At 43.9% G+C, this 14,622-nt stretch overlaps 1 protein-coding gene across 4 annotated transcripts in view; it reads left to right on the top strand.

The window, feature by feature from the left end:
• Nucleotides 1–14,622, top strand: part of ADCY7 (adenylate cyclase 7) — an 87,867-nt gene that overhangs the window by 51,928 nt on the left and 21,317 nt on the right. For 3 of the 4 annotated variants that reach the window (XM_079988728.1, XM_079988727.1, XM_079988730.1), the window contains exons 11-18: nt 3,003–3,191; nt 4,196–4,239; nt 8,322–8,375; nt 8,656–8,736; nt 10,265–10,346; nt 11,582–11,679; nt 13,386–13,470; nt 14,265–14,402. In XM_079988728.1, coding sequence (XP_079844854.1) covers nt 3,003–3,191; nt 4,196–4,239; nt 8,322–8,375; nt 8,656–8,736; nt 10,265–10,346; nt 11,582–11,679; nt 13,386–13,470; nt 14,265–14,402 — 771 coding nt within the window. The remainder of the gene's footprint in view (nt 1–3,002; nt 3,192–4,195; nt 4,240–8,321; nt 8,376–8,655; nt 8,737–10,264; nt 10,347–11,581; nt 11,680–13,385; nt 13,471–14,264; nt 14,403–14,622) is intronic. The other variant, XM_079988729.1, reaches the window with a different exon arrangement.

The raw sequence follows: 14,622 nt of genomic DNA, 5'->3' as shown, positions 1-14,622 counted from the left end.
GTGGTAAAATGTTTGCAAACGATGTTGCATCTGTGAATGAAGTGGAATTTATTTATTTATTTTTTAAAAAGTTTGGCTATGAAGAATTTCATACTGGAATTGAGGGTGTGATAACTGTGAGCTGTTTTTTTTTTTTCCAGGAAGGAAGGAGGGGCAGAGATAGAAATCCTGGGCAGACAAAGATAGGAAATGGAATGCAGGTGGTGGCAAAGCTAGATTGGGCAACCCGGAAGCAGAGTGGTTGAGTAAGCCCATGGGTGGGGGAGACTGTGGTGGGGGAGGGGAGAGGGGCTAGGGAGAACCTTGCATAGGGCAGGGATAGCCAATGTGGAGGCTTCTAGATGGTCTTGGCTACAACTCCCAGGGTTAATGGGAGCTGTTGCCCTTGAACATGGTTGGCTTATCCCTGGGGAGAAAAGGGATGGAAAATAAGAGCGAAACTCAGAACTGGGGACCAGTGAACCGTGCACAGTGTTGATATGAGTGAGCCTGAATTTTCACATTGATTTGAACAAGCCCAATCTGCCTGCAGGTTTCTGGGGCACATTTGGGTTTCTGTGTGCATGTAAGCCTGCGCATAATATACATCTGACAAAAATTTGGTTGTGTGTGAGGGGGAGTCAAATAATTCGCTTTTTTAGTTCTGCGGTCTGCAGAAAACAAAACCCCACACCTTGTATTTTGTAGCTGAAATAAGTTGAGCAAGCCTGCATGCTTAATCTTGCTCAAGCAACCCCTCAATTTATTTTGCATGGCTGTGCTTATGTTTCTTAGTTGTTGTTGTTTTGCTTTGAGTTTCTCAAGCTAGGGAAAGGAGTTGCGGGGTGTGTAGGGGGGTGGGAATTGGGACACCGAAGGCAATAAACCACAAAGAAAGATAGCGACCGTGGATTGAGAACTGGGAGCACAGACGGTGGGGAGGCAGGGCTGCAGTTGCATAACGAGGCTGAAATAAGTCTTAGACATTCAGTTGCCAGGGTCCATGGATCCATGAAACAATGGCTTATAGAGTTCGGTCTCCAAGGAACACTTCAAGTATCCAGAAAAGGCTGCTCTTTAACTGTGTGTAATTAAAAGAATACGCTTCAAGCCTCCCACGTTCTGCCTTTAAGTGCAGCTCCACTGGCATTCTGAGAAAAAGCGATGAGAAAATAAAAGGTACTCCAGGGTGATCCAGTTTGTTCTGCTCAGCTCACAAATGAAACTGTGTGCTGCAGTTGAGGCCAGCATCCTCTTAAGCTGGTTTCCAAGATTAAACGTGTGTTGAGTATATAGCATGGATGTGGCATGAGACCTGTTGGACACACTCATCAGCTACCTCTGGATTGGGAGGAAAGGTGTGTAGATCAACAGTCTCCAGAGTGGGCTGTCCTGTCCCCTAGGGGGGCACTGGGGTTACCTAGGGTGGCTCTAAGAGGCAAGCGGCTGATGGGGAGGGGGGGCACTGGAGGTGTAAATGAGTATCAGTGGCATCAATGGCTCAAGTTAATCAAATCAGTTGAATCAGTTAAACTAAATGGTTTAAATTGGATTTTGAATTTCATTGTGTTGGTAGCTGAATTGTCGTATTGTGGAGTTGGAAGGAACCACAAGGATCATTTAGTCCCACCTCCTTCAATGCAGGAATCCTGTGATTTAAGAGCTTCATGCTCTACCAACTGCGCTATCCCTCAGTGGATTGTGCAAACCACTATTCTGAAGAATGCTTTCCATGGGGTAAGGCACAGGGCACTGGGGTGAAGTTAATGGAACTGAGGGGGAGATGGCCCGAAAATGTTTGGGAACCACGGGTGTAGAGCATACGCTTTGACTGCAGAAGTTTCCCCTATTCATTCACCTACATGTCCAGATGAAAGAGTCAAGTGATAAATGATGGGACAGTCCCCTGCCTGCCATAAGGCACTAGAGAGGCCTTGCAGGTCAGAGCGGGCAAAAGTCAGTGTTGGCTAACCTGTTGCCCTCCCAGATGTTCACGGACTCTAGCTCCCTTCACCCTCCGCGTCAGCCAACATGGCCAATAGCCAGGGATGACAGGAGTTGCAGTCATAGGAAGAGCCCAGCTGGGTTGGACTGAAGGCTGACCTAGTCCAGCGTCCTCCTGCTTTCTCACTGGCCAAGCTGACCCTTGAGCAAGGTCTGAGTCCAGCAACATATGGAGGGACCACAGGCTCCCCATCTCTGGGCTGGGTAGTCATAGCTTATAAGGCTTCCTGTATCATTTCCTGTATAATTTCGTTTCACCATGTTTATTGTACCTGGCACCTGTTAAGACTTTTCTGTAAGACTGTTCAGATGTGTAATCTTAACATATAAGTTTGTTTTAATGTGTATATTTCTTCAATAACTTTTACTGATAAATTACACTGTTCGTTTGCTTTTAACGTTCAGTTTTTAACCAGTATTTTTTTAACAAATGTCTCATGTTTTATGGTCACCGCTTAGAACAGCCTTCACCAACTTGGCACCCTCCAGATGTTTCAAAACTCATTTTGGCTGAAGCTGGTGCAAGTCGTAGCTTCGAACATCTTAAGTATCATAGAATCCCTCTACTGCAATGCAGGAATATTCATTCAGCTGTCCTTTATGGGCATCGAACCGGCATCCTTGGCATTATCGGCAACACACTCGAACCAACTGAGCCATCTAGCTATCCAAACTGGAGAGTGCCAGTTTGGCTTAGAGGTTACGGATGAGTCAGCAGTACAGTGGTACCTCAGGTTAAGAACTTAATTCGATCTGGAGGTCTGTTCTTAACCTGAAGCACCACTTTAGCTAATGGGGCCTCCCGCTGCCGCTGCACCGCCGCTGCACAATTTATATTTTCATCCTGAAGCAAAGTTCTTAACCCGAGGTAATATTTCTCGGTTAGCGGAGTCTGTAACCTGAAGCATATGTAACCCGAGGTACCACTGCATATAAATTCTGCCAAATAATTTCATTTGTTCATTATATCCAGTTTTCTAAAATGTACACTTGGCTGTCTTGTTTCTCCCCGGGTTCAGTCTAAGCAGCGCACTTCCAACAACCACCTCCCACAAACCACCAGAGTGCACGATGGCTTGAAGATGAGGGCCTCTGTCCGGATGTCGAGGTTTTTGGAGACCTGGGGGGCTGCCCGGCCTTTTGCTCACCTAAACCACAGAGAGAGTGTGAGCAGCGAGACAACTGCACCAAACAGAAGGCATAGGAGGGTGAGGCTCCACTGCTCTTTCTTTCCAAAACCCTCAGTTTGGACTTGGTTGGCTTTTGGTTGTTGTTGCTGCTGCAAGGAGTCAGAAGTAAATATTGGAAACAAAGGGTAGAAAAAGGGAGAGAAGTCCTGTCCCATCCCATCCCCCCCCCCCACTTTACTTATGGGAAGTGGAGTTTGTGGCCCAGTGTGGCTATGGAGTGGGCAGGTACAGCCATTTCCCAGCTTCAGCACGGCAGTGGAAGGTGTTTTCCTGCATGGCTAGCTGGGAAATCCCATGAGACATTGGGGGCCAACCTGATGGGCGGGATGTCAGAACGGACCTGGGTGAAGACTTCACCCACCCAGGTCCTCTCTGAGGTGATTTAAAGGGCTGGGGTCGTATGTACCGGTATTACATACATATCAGTTCTTCTTTTGACACCAATCTCAGTCATAGGGTGTACAGATGGTCAACAAAAAGTAATAAATAAATAAATCCGGAAGCACAGTCCTTTTTTAACACCTTTCCACTTGTGGCTTATTTATTTTATTTTTTTACGTTTTATTTTATTTATTTTATTGCAACAAAATCCTGTGTTAAGATGTTAAGGATGTTAAGAGAAAATATCACAGCGAAGAGCAGCATAAGAGCAACCATAAAATTACATTTAGAAAGCAAATATAAAATAGATATTTTCATAGCAAAAGTGAATAAAGCTATAAATGTCAGGTCACGTAGGGCATCTGCTTCCCTACCTAGGCAGTCTTGCAAATGACACGAATCTTAGGTTTGTTCCCCCGTCGTGCCACTTCCTGAGAGGAAGCCAGCCCCTTACGTTACAGATGCAGAAACTCAGCCAACCATTTAATATACTTTCTATGTTATGGGAAACTCACAGGTCAGGGGCTCTTCTGTGCAGCACTGAACGTATTTTGCTTGTTGAATTCACTAAATTATATTTGCATGCTTTAAGAGGGAGGGTTGGGAATGCATTAATCCCTTACCTTTTCTCTCTTGCTTAGGAGATAGCTCTGCAGTTGGTGAGCCGCCAGAGGACTACAGAGAGGCAAGTCATGCATGGTTATAACACATGTTAGATCCTGCTGTGTTGTGGTGTTGTGTGTGTGTACACACACACACACACACACACCCTACCTTCCAGAACTGTCATTAACAAGGCAGCTAGAAAGTTACTGTTACTACTACTAAGCCAGCACAACCAACATAATATAAGATGTTTACAGTAAGAAAAAGCTCTGGGACCTCCCTGGAAGAGAAGCCCTTTTGCTAAGCATCTGAAAGAACAGTGAAGATGGAGTTGTACAACTTTGGTGCCCCTGTCAAGAAGGCCCTGTCTTGGGTAGCACATAAATTGGTTTGCAGATCTTACTGAAGGCTCATTAACTCCACTGCATGTGGTCTCTGAATCATTTTCTTTGGAATGTTCTTCTTATTCTGCACAATATTCCTCTGTGACTTTATCAGAAGTAGGCTGCATATTATTGTCTTGATTTTTGTATTAGATTTGGCTGATTCTTCTCTCTGCACAGTTTGACTTCAGATTTACTATTTTTAGCAGAGGAGTGCCCTTGTGAAGGTTTTCATGCGAGAAAAGTATTATTATTATTTTTAAATCACCCCATACTAGGGTTGCCACCTTTAGGATTTCCTCTCTAGACATTATCCTCCAAAATAAAACAAAGTTGTCAGGCGGACAGTGAGCGGCTTAGAGGGAAAGGAGTTACAGTGAGTTGTGGAGGGGTTAAGCACACCTCTCCTTAGCTGATTCTCCACTGAAAATCCACCCCGCTCCTAAAATAGCAGGCAATCAGTGTTTACTTCCATTACATTGCATAGTTAGGCTCAGAGATGGCTTTTAAAATGGTTAGAAAAATTCCTGGAAGATGAGGTCTATCCAATTTAGCTCTAATAGCTAAATGTTTTTGTTTTTTTTAAAATAATATTTATTAAAGATTTTCAAATATAACAAAAAAAGAAAAACATCCAAATTTAAAACCTTATTTTCATTGGCTTCTTTCCAGGACTTCCCCTCCCCTCCCCCTCTTGTATTCCAGTTCTTTCAAATAGATTCAACAAATTCTTACCCCAAATTTTAAAATTATTATCATTGGCCCAATTTAAAAAATATTTTCCCATCCCCTAAAATCGACCTGTTCCCTTCCGCGAGTTCCCCTCTTTAATATGCAATACAGATTAAGATAAACAGAAAAATAGAAAAAAGAATAAAATGTAATTTAACACCCTTTGGATTCCAAATTTCCCTCCCCCCCTTCCCGGTTGCGTTCCCAATGTCCGTCACTGTCATCCTGGAGCTCCCACATCTAAACCACAGTCCTTCACCAATCCGCTTTGCCGTCTTTTTATTAGTCTTTGCCGTCTTTTGGTCATCTTTGATTTCACATGTCTGATCTTGGAAGGAGTCTATCTTCCAACTTTATCCAGTTCTTGTTATTCTTGTTGTTCTTATTGTTCTCTCTCCTCCTCTTTTTGTTTTTTTCCCCTGCTCTCCTGCAGAAATGTTCTAATTCCAAAAAGTTTCTAATTCCTCTGCAGAGGCTTTGTTATTCAGGAACAAAACATTACGTCAAGTCCCTTCCATTCTTCAATAGATAAATCTATTGTCTCCTTTAGTGTGTAGACCTCTGTAGACAAAATAGTGTTCCATTTCTGCAGTTTCCCAGGCGATAAAAAGTCCTATTCAAATTCAGTGCCAACAATACTTGTAGTGTCCCACAGCTCCTCTAGAGGGATTATAATAACTCAGTTTCCTTCCCGATCAGACCCAACAGTCAAAGTAACTTATTATTCCTTGTTTTAAACAATTTATATCCAATTTGTAACAAATGTGACCAGCAAAGTCCTCGTAACAAAATTCTCTTTTTGTTCTTCCGCTTTGACAGCTCCTTTGACAGCTGTCAAAACCTCTATTTCTCCTCTCCCGGCGCTCTTACGGATCGCTCCCGGGGTTTCCGGGGGGGGGGGGTTGCATTTTAGTTCACATTCCACTTTTCTCCTCCAGCCCAGTCTTATAATTTTCCATCGCGAAGTTAATAACTTTATCAAAAAAAAAGGTTGCGCTCGATCTTAGTTGTCAAATCCTTTGTTTTAGCTCCTCTACAACAGGGGGGAGGCTGACTTCCTTTTTGCACCTCCCCCGCTCGCTCCGAATTTAAAAAGAATTTTTCCCCTTTTTTAATCCAAGTTCCAATTACTCACGGGTTATTCTTTTAAAGTCCAAATTTTCAATGGAAGAAGTCAGCGCTCTCCGTCGAATGGCATGCGGCTTCGCTCGGCAGGGGAAGCGGAGGACTCACAGCACCACCACCCCCCCTGTCACCCGCTCCGCAGCCTTTAAAAAGGCTCCTTCGCGGGTCGGGGGGCGCAAACGGTGCCCGCCGAGTCACCATGCCCATGGGTTTCAGCGCCCATGGTTTTTAAGGGTCCCCGCGTCGCCGGTGCAGTAGAACCCAGCCCCTGCAGAGCAGGCTCCCTCCGGAGCTCGGAGGGAGTCCGCCATTCGGCGATGGCGCCAACCCGGAAATCCTAGCTCTAATAGCTAAATGGAACCAAGCCCAAAGGCAGTATAACCCTGAAAATCCGGTGCTGTTAACAGGCAACAGGGGAGCGCACACAAGTCTGCATTTACCTGGCAAACTGTGGCAAACAAACTGCTGGACTATATGTTATGTGCAGCTAGCTCTGGCAGAAGCAGGCAAATGTGTCTGAGGAAGTGAGCAAATGGACTTGGGCGGTGTTTTCCTCCTGTGCTCTTTCTTTTGTCACTTTATTTACCCAGTGTTCAGGCAGTTGTGGTTCTTCTCACTTTCTCACCCCCAACTCCACATACAGTCCTGAATTTAGTCTCTCAAGCAGAGCAGTATCTCTTTGAGGTCTGGGTGAGGCAAGGCAAGTGAAGAGAAGAAATCCACAGCACTTAGCAAGCTGCTCCCTTCTTTTCCATCTGTATCTGTATCTGTATCTCTGTTTCTATTTCTATTTCTATTATTTCTACTTCTACTTCTACTTCTACTTCTACTTCTACTTCTACTTCTATTTCTATTTCTATTTCTATTTCTATTTCTATTTCTATTTCTATTTCTATTTCTATTCTCTCATACTCTAGACTCCTCAGCAGAGCCAGGCAGCAGAAGCATGAGTAAGGATGGAATTTTCTGAAAATCTCAATATCTAGCTTATCTGCACAGATTTTTTCTAATCGCATCTTGCTCATTAATTTTGATTGGAAGCCTCCCCCCCCCCCCCCGAGCATCAGCTATAAATTTTAACAGTGCTCTCATGCACATTATTGTATATATACTATTATATGTGCATGTACTCCAGGTTTCCTGAAGTAACTGGCACATAGACAAGTACATGCAAAAATGTGTATGTATTAGGCAATATATTTGTAAAATTGTGCATGAGCCTTGACTTTTATGTAATAGTTGTATTTTGTTTATATAGCTTCACATATATTTAGGGTTTGGTGGGGCAATGCCCCCAAGATTGCAGAAATGGCTCTGATATAACCACAGGCTCAATACAAGAGGCAATTTGATGTGAGCAAAGCTCAGTCAGGCTGGAACCACCAAGTTCTGCGTATAAATTGGTTTAAAATGGATTCCTCCTTCATCCCTTAGCATGAAATTATCTGTGAACGAATCAAGTGACATCAGACAAGGGCTGGGCAAAGAGGGGAAAACAGTGTTCTAGATCCTTCAGCTCTTTTTTCGAGCCATTCCTAGATCATGCACCATCTCTGGGTCAAAGGTTGCTCTGCAACATCAGATGTAGGTAGAGCTTCCAACTGCTGTATCATCTCAGGTGAGAAACAGACAGGTTCACTCCATGCTCATTAGTTACTTGGTTCACAACAAACAAATCAAATTTTCGCTTTAAAAACATGCTCTTGCACATTACTTTAGGATTCCACACTTTTTCAAGACGCAACACAGAGATTTCCCCTCCAAAAAACAAACTTGAGATGTTTGCTTTTATTTTGTCCACCTTATGAAGACAGGCTGCTATAACATTAGTCTTTTCACAGGTGATTAATCTGATCATTTCTAATCAATGCATGACATCAAATTTCTCTCTCCTTTCTCTTTCCCTGTGTGTGTGTGTTAGTCTGGATAGGTCTAGACAAGAACCATTGTGTCCTCCTTCGGTTGTAAGCTATAAGTGAGTTTCTCTTTCTTTCTTCTGCTTTCTGTGTATGCCTTGTGCCATAGAACAACTGGCTACTCCCTTGCTACTTTCTCCTCTCTCTGCACTATATTTATATCTAAGCAATACTTGAGATACCTTGGGCCCCCTTTATTTAAAATTGGCCAGCGTGCATTTTCAGCTTTTGCTTCTGCAAAATGTAATTAAAAGGTATGTAATGATTACTCAGTGCACTTGTTCTCCTGCATTTTGGGAAAACATTTCATCTGGATGATGTTTCTATGCCTGTCCTTAGGAATACCTCTCAGAAAGGAAGGATGGAAGAAGAAATTAACGACAAAATGATGTCAACCATTGAGGGCCTCAGTTCAGCCAAGTAAGGGCACCACTCTTTTCTTCCTGTCCTTGAGAGAATTGCCTCATCTGCAGAAGGGGAGCGGCAGAAAAGACCGGGGATTTTTCCCATGCTTATTTTCTATAGTATGGGAGTGCAGGCCTACTTAGAAATATCGCCCCTTCGTCATAAATGCATGTGGAGAAAACAGATTGTGTTTTCTTCAGTGATAAGCAAACACACTCCTCTGCTGCTGCCTTTTCAGTGAACTGTAACATGGAAAACAGGTTATGGGGTTAAGCGTAAAGAACGCTGCACTTCTGCATAGGTTTCAGGTTCCCAGAATTGTAGTCCAAAAACACTGGTTTAAATAATCAGAATTACCCTGTGTTGAAAACACAGCTCACAGCTGTCTGACTGCTACAAAACCCTCGGTTGGCTCAGTTTTGAGAAGAACAAAAAAGTAGAAAACTAGAAGTGGGCTTGACAAAACAGGAAATTGAGAAATGTCCTCTTATGACATGACTATTAATTAGGAGGTTTATTACTCCGGCTCCTTAAGAGCACTTGTGAAATCAGGAAGCTTTTTGAGTTCAGAGTGAGTCTTCAGGTTAACACAATACAGATGTCAAGGGATTCACATGACATCCTGCTGCTTATTGTCTCTGGCAATACTAGGTAATCCTAAGAAATGCAGCTTTTTTGAAAAATTGCACAGTACAAACTTCAGATCAGAAGTACACAAATGGAATTCCAGAGTTCTCTGCAAATTTCTGCAAGGTCTCCTCCCACCTCTGCAGCCCTGGCCTGAATTCAGGGTTCTTCTGTGAGTTCAAGGGGGTGGGGGTGCAAAGAACCCCACTTTCAAGCAGGGATTGGCTCTAGTCGAGAACTCCTGAGTAGAGCCAATCCCAGCAGGGCTTGCTTTTGGTGCCAAATTAAGTACATGCTGAAGGCAAACTCCACTTGCAGAGGAACAACCAGCAGCCCTTTCTAGGGCTCTCGATTGCTTCTCCACAGATGTGTGTGGTCAGGGGTAGCAATGCAGAAAATCACATTGAGGGCCAAATTAGGAGGCTGGAGGTTCCCCATCCCTGACTTAGAATAACAGTGGTCTTGGTGCTTAGAATTGGTCTTCCACTGAAGAATTAAGGCCCACTACTGGGTCACAGCCATGCAGATGTATGCCAGGAGATTAAGAAATGGTCCCCGGATGTATGTTTGGCTTAAAAGTGGGTCCTGGGTTTGTAAATCTGGGAGATACCCGCTCTAGGGTATTAATAATGCTTTACTTATCTTAGTTATTTTCACAACAATAATCTTGTAAGATAGTCCGTATAGCATAGATGTGGGGTGAGCCTTATTCTGGAGTGGGGACCATGTCCCTAAGGCTGCCTACTGAGTTGATGGCAGTGGTGAGATCTTATTTATGGGTCTTCTCAGTTGTTTGTGCTTTGGGGAGTCCAAGTTCCCTCCCCACACGTACCTATTTGCGGTTCCATCTTGCTCAGCATCGTTTTACCCTGCTCCCATGCATATGTTTTCAACAAGCATTTCTTCTTCAATGCAGGCCGTGGTGTGGTAAAAAAGACGACTTCCGTGGGCTGTGTGGCTTCTTGCTATGTTTCGTAGAAATGGAGCTTGAGAAAGAGGTTAGTAAACGAAGCTTTGTGGCCTTCCTGTTTGTAGAATCTCGGGGGTGGAAGGTGGCCCAGCCCCCCTAAGGCAGGAACTTCCGTTCATCCATCCTCCATTGGCACCACAGAGATGAGGTCCTCCTCATCTTACCCTTTGAAAGGTTGAGCACCACCAGAAACTCCTTTTGGGAAAATCTGAAGAACTACTTTTCTGATAAGGCTGCTCAGAGTAGATGATTGCTAACTTTAAATATCTGAAGGTCTGTCACATGGAAGAGGGAGCAAGCTTGTTTTCTGCTGCTCCAGAGGGTAGTGCCAGAACAAATGGACTCAAATTACAAGAAAGGAGATTCCAGCTAAACATTAGGAAGACCGTACTAACAGTAAGAACTGTTTATTGGTGGAATGAACTCCCTCAGAAGGTGGTGGACTTCCTTCATTGGAGGTTTTTAAACAGAGCTTGGATGGCCCAGGGATCCTTTAGCTGTGGTTTTTGCATTGCAAGCAGTTGGACTAGAATGGTGATCCCAAGGGATCCCTTCCAGCTCTTCAGTTCTTTGATTCTGAATTGAGGAAAAACTACACTTTTTGTGCTATAAACAGGCCAGTGTGTATACAGCCAAACTCCCAGCCTTGACCTAGGGAGGACCTAATTCATCAGAGAGGCCATAATGCCTACTCTCCAGCTCAATAAATCTGTCTTTTCTTTCGCTCTGTAATCTCCCCAGAAAGCAAAGCTCACTTAGGTCTTCGTCATTCCTTGCAACTTCCACTCTTCACTGCCTCTGCCCCACTCCCGCACCCGCTTGACTTTCCCGCCTTTCTTGTTCAAGTACCCGTTGTGTCTTGGGCGCACTGCTTGTCCCTGGTGTCGCACCAACGCCAATGCTTGTTTCTGAAATGCTGAGATGGTAAGACAACACCGGAACTCAGTCCTCCTGCCCAAATCCTCACAGGGATAGTACAACAAACTGGGAGACAACATAGATTTTATTTTTGATCTTCCTCCTTTCTCTTCCTCATCATGCCCTTAGAGAGGAGGAATAAGAACTATTCATTTAATTTGCCTTTTTTTAAGTTGTCAGGTTCTAACATACGTGTCTTCTTGTGGCTGTAGCAAAGAACTTGTTTGATATAAGGCTCTTTTTGTCTAGAAGTTGTATGCAGCACCCAAGAAAGCTAGTCCTTATGAGCTGACCAAAATTATGTAAATCCGAGCTAACATCTTTGTTTTGTTTCCCCATCTCCAGTATCGCACAATCCCGATCCCCAAACTGAGGGGCTATTTTGCCTGCGCCAGCATTGTGTTGCTGTGTATGTTCCTTGTACAGATTTCCATAATGCAAGGGTAAGTCATCCTCGCCCCCTTTTCCTTTTTAAATACGTTGCATACAAATCTGCTATAGGGGCAGTTTAATGTAATCCAGAGATTGAAGTAGTTAATGCTGCCCCCTGGCCCCAGACTTCAGAATTGGCACTGTTATGGCTGCTACATAATAGACATCCTCCATTTGTAAGAACTTGGATCATATAGTGAGGTAGCACCCACAACTTTGGAACTCCCTGCCTATTGATATCAGCCAGGCTCCCCCACTGTATTCTTTTCAGCCCCTGCTAAAAGCATTTAGGCAAGCCGAGGCAGTTGTTCCATATGCTCCAAAGCTAAGCATGTAGGAACACCGAAGATGCCAAGTGCTTTATGCCAAGTGCTTTGGTTTCAAGAGACTGGTGTGCAAGTTCTGTTCCATACAGTGGAACTTCAAGGAAAACACAACTAAAATTCACTCCAACAGAAGGTACTCCATCCAGATGGTTTGCTCATGTACATGCACAGAAAATAAATCTAGCTGAAAGGAGATTTACATTGATTGCTGCAATGCATCCCTATTGATTATTATTGCATTTTTAAACCATATTTTATTGATTTTCAGATATACCAGGACCAAGGAAACAACAATAATATTATTATTGCATAAGCTTGGAAGGTTGCGTGATCTTAGAAGGGTGTGTGGCTGTGGGGAGGCATGGCTGTGAGAATCATGAAGAGACGCTGCACTTGTGATGATGATGATGATGATGATTATTTAATGAAAATTGTACACTGCTTCATTGTTTTTTTAAAAAACCCACACCCTCAAAGCAGATTACAAAAAGATAAAAACCCTACCTTTAAAAGATAGCAAAAGTTAAAATACTAAAGCAGATTAAAATCACCTCAACTTTTTAAACAGCTAAACAGTAATGTGTTTAGCAGGCATTGAAAAGGGTATAGCTAAAGTGCTTGCTTGATCTCAACAGGCAGGGAGTTCCACAGTGCAAATCCTGCTTCACTATATGATTGAGTTCTTACAAAGGCGGGACAGGTAATGGGAGGGCCTCCTGCAGTAGTTCCACTTCTGCCAATTGAAGCGGCCGAATGGGCCCAGGCCACTGCATTACACTACTGTTTGCCACTGCACTACTGTTACTGATTCAGTGCTGCCTCCTCTGGCCAGCAATTGGCTCTTGAAGGTTTCAGACAGAGGTCCTTTGTATCACTTCCACCTGAGAGATCCTTTTAACAGCAGCTGCAAGGGATTGAACCTGGCATCGTCTGCTTGCAAAGCATGTACTGTTCCACCAGATTATGGTTCTGTGCCCAAGATGGGAGTCCAGATGGCCCCGATTAGCAGCCCATGTTCCCGCTCTAGATGACAGGAATGAATAGAGAGATGGCATGTAATTGGAGATGCAGAACCAAGGAAATTTGCCTCCTTATCTTTTTGGTGCTAGGGTGTTATTGCCTTGGGTAATATCCTGAACCAACAGCCTTGCTAATTGCAGGCAAATGTAATGCTTTAAACAGAGAGTGTTGGAGAGATTCTAACATTTCAGGTTTGGGGGGGAGGGAGTGCTGCTCAATTAGCTTTGAAAGTCAGAAACAAAACCTGCAAGCAACTTGGCTATCAAAGGGATTATATATTCCCCCAGGAACTCACGACTATCGAAGCATGAATAACGTTTTTCTTTAGCTCTGCATCATCTGTTTCCACTCACCCCTTCCTCTCTTTTCAGAACGTCAAAATTAGGGATTCCATTTGGGGTCGTAGCTATCATAATGGGGCTAATTTTGTGTGTGTGCTTTGCTGATGACTGTTGGGTAAGTAAAAAATAAAAATAAAATAAAATGTCCAAAGCATTAAAAGAAAAGAAAAGAAAATTGTACTGCCAGATAGCATGTGTTTGCCTTAAATGCGTTTGCATTGAAATTTGTTTATCCGCTGGGGTAAATGTAATACCAGCCGTGCTTGTAAAAATCTCCACGTATTATTTCTACCTGGGGCTGTTGATCTGGATCCTAAGAACTGCTAACATGAGGGCCACATTTACAGTTACTAATTTCAAGGTTGCCATGGCCAATTTCTATTGGCCATTGTCTGCCCGGCTTAAGTGGGAATGAGTTTAGATTTCTCCTGAACATCAGTTGTGGGGGAGGCAAGCACACCTCACCAGGTAAGGCATTCCACAAACAGGGAGGCACCACCGAGAAGGCCCTGCAGTTGAGCAGTGCAGTTGGGCAGCTGCTGGAGGAGACACCACCACCAAGAGGGCATGCCCTGCCTGCCAATCACAGGGCCCATTGTGGTTGGTACTGGGGAAGTCGCTCCTTCCCCAGGACCTGCCTTCCCATTCATCTTGCAGTGGAAAGCCACACAACCCCCTTCTGCTGTACAAAACCACGTTGCTAGTAAACAATGGCCTTGCGGCATTGGCAGCTGCTGGAGGGAGAGAAGTATGGCCAAAGCTCTTCCATTTTAAGAACTGTGTGTAAGGAATCGCCTCCTGTAAACAACAGAAAATGTCAAACATTTGTTGCTGTAGCATGGTTGTAGGGAAGGAGGTAAGAGCTGGTATGCTTATGTGTCATGCTGTGCCTCTGTCATCTGTTTGCAGAGACCCTGTTCAAAGCAGTGGCCCCCAGCCCGCTATCTCCGCACGCTTTCAGAGAAAATGGAGACGATGCCAGCCGTGAGGCTCCCGCTGGCCACTATTGCAATCGGCTCTCTGTTAATCCTAGCTGTTTCTAACTTGGTAATTCCTTTCACTAGTCTTTTTTTTCTTTATTATTTCATAAAATTTACACACCACTTGACTCTAAAGCAACCCCCCCCCAAAAAAAAGCAGTTTGCAAAGAATAAAAAAAATGAATAGACTTCCTCAGCATTCTCTGCCTGCTAGCAGAAGGGCTCTTGCACTAGCAGACAGGTGAGTTTTAATATTACGCAACAGAGGAATTTCACAACTGTTGTGC

The sequence above is a fragment of the Podarcis cretensis genome (assembly GCF_951804945.1).
Source record: "Podarcis cretensis genome assembly, chromosome: 8".
Taxonomy (NCBI): Eukaryota; Metazoa; Chordata; class Lepidosauria; order Squamata; family Lacertidae; genus Podarcis; species Podarcis cretensis.
Note: the sequence above shows the minus strand (reverse complement) of the source record. Positions and strands in the feature narration are given on the sequence as shown.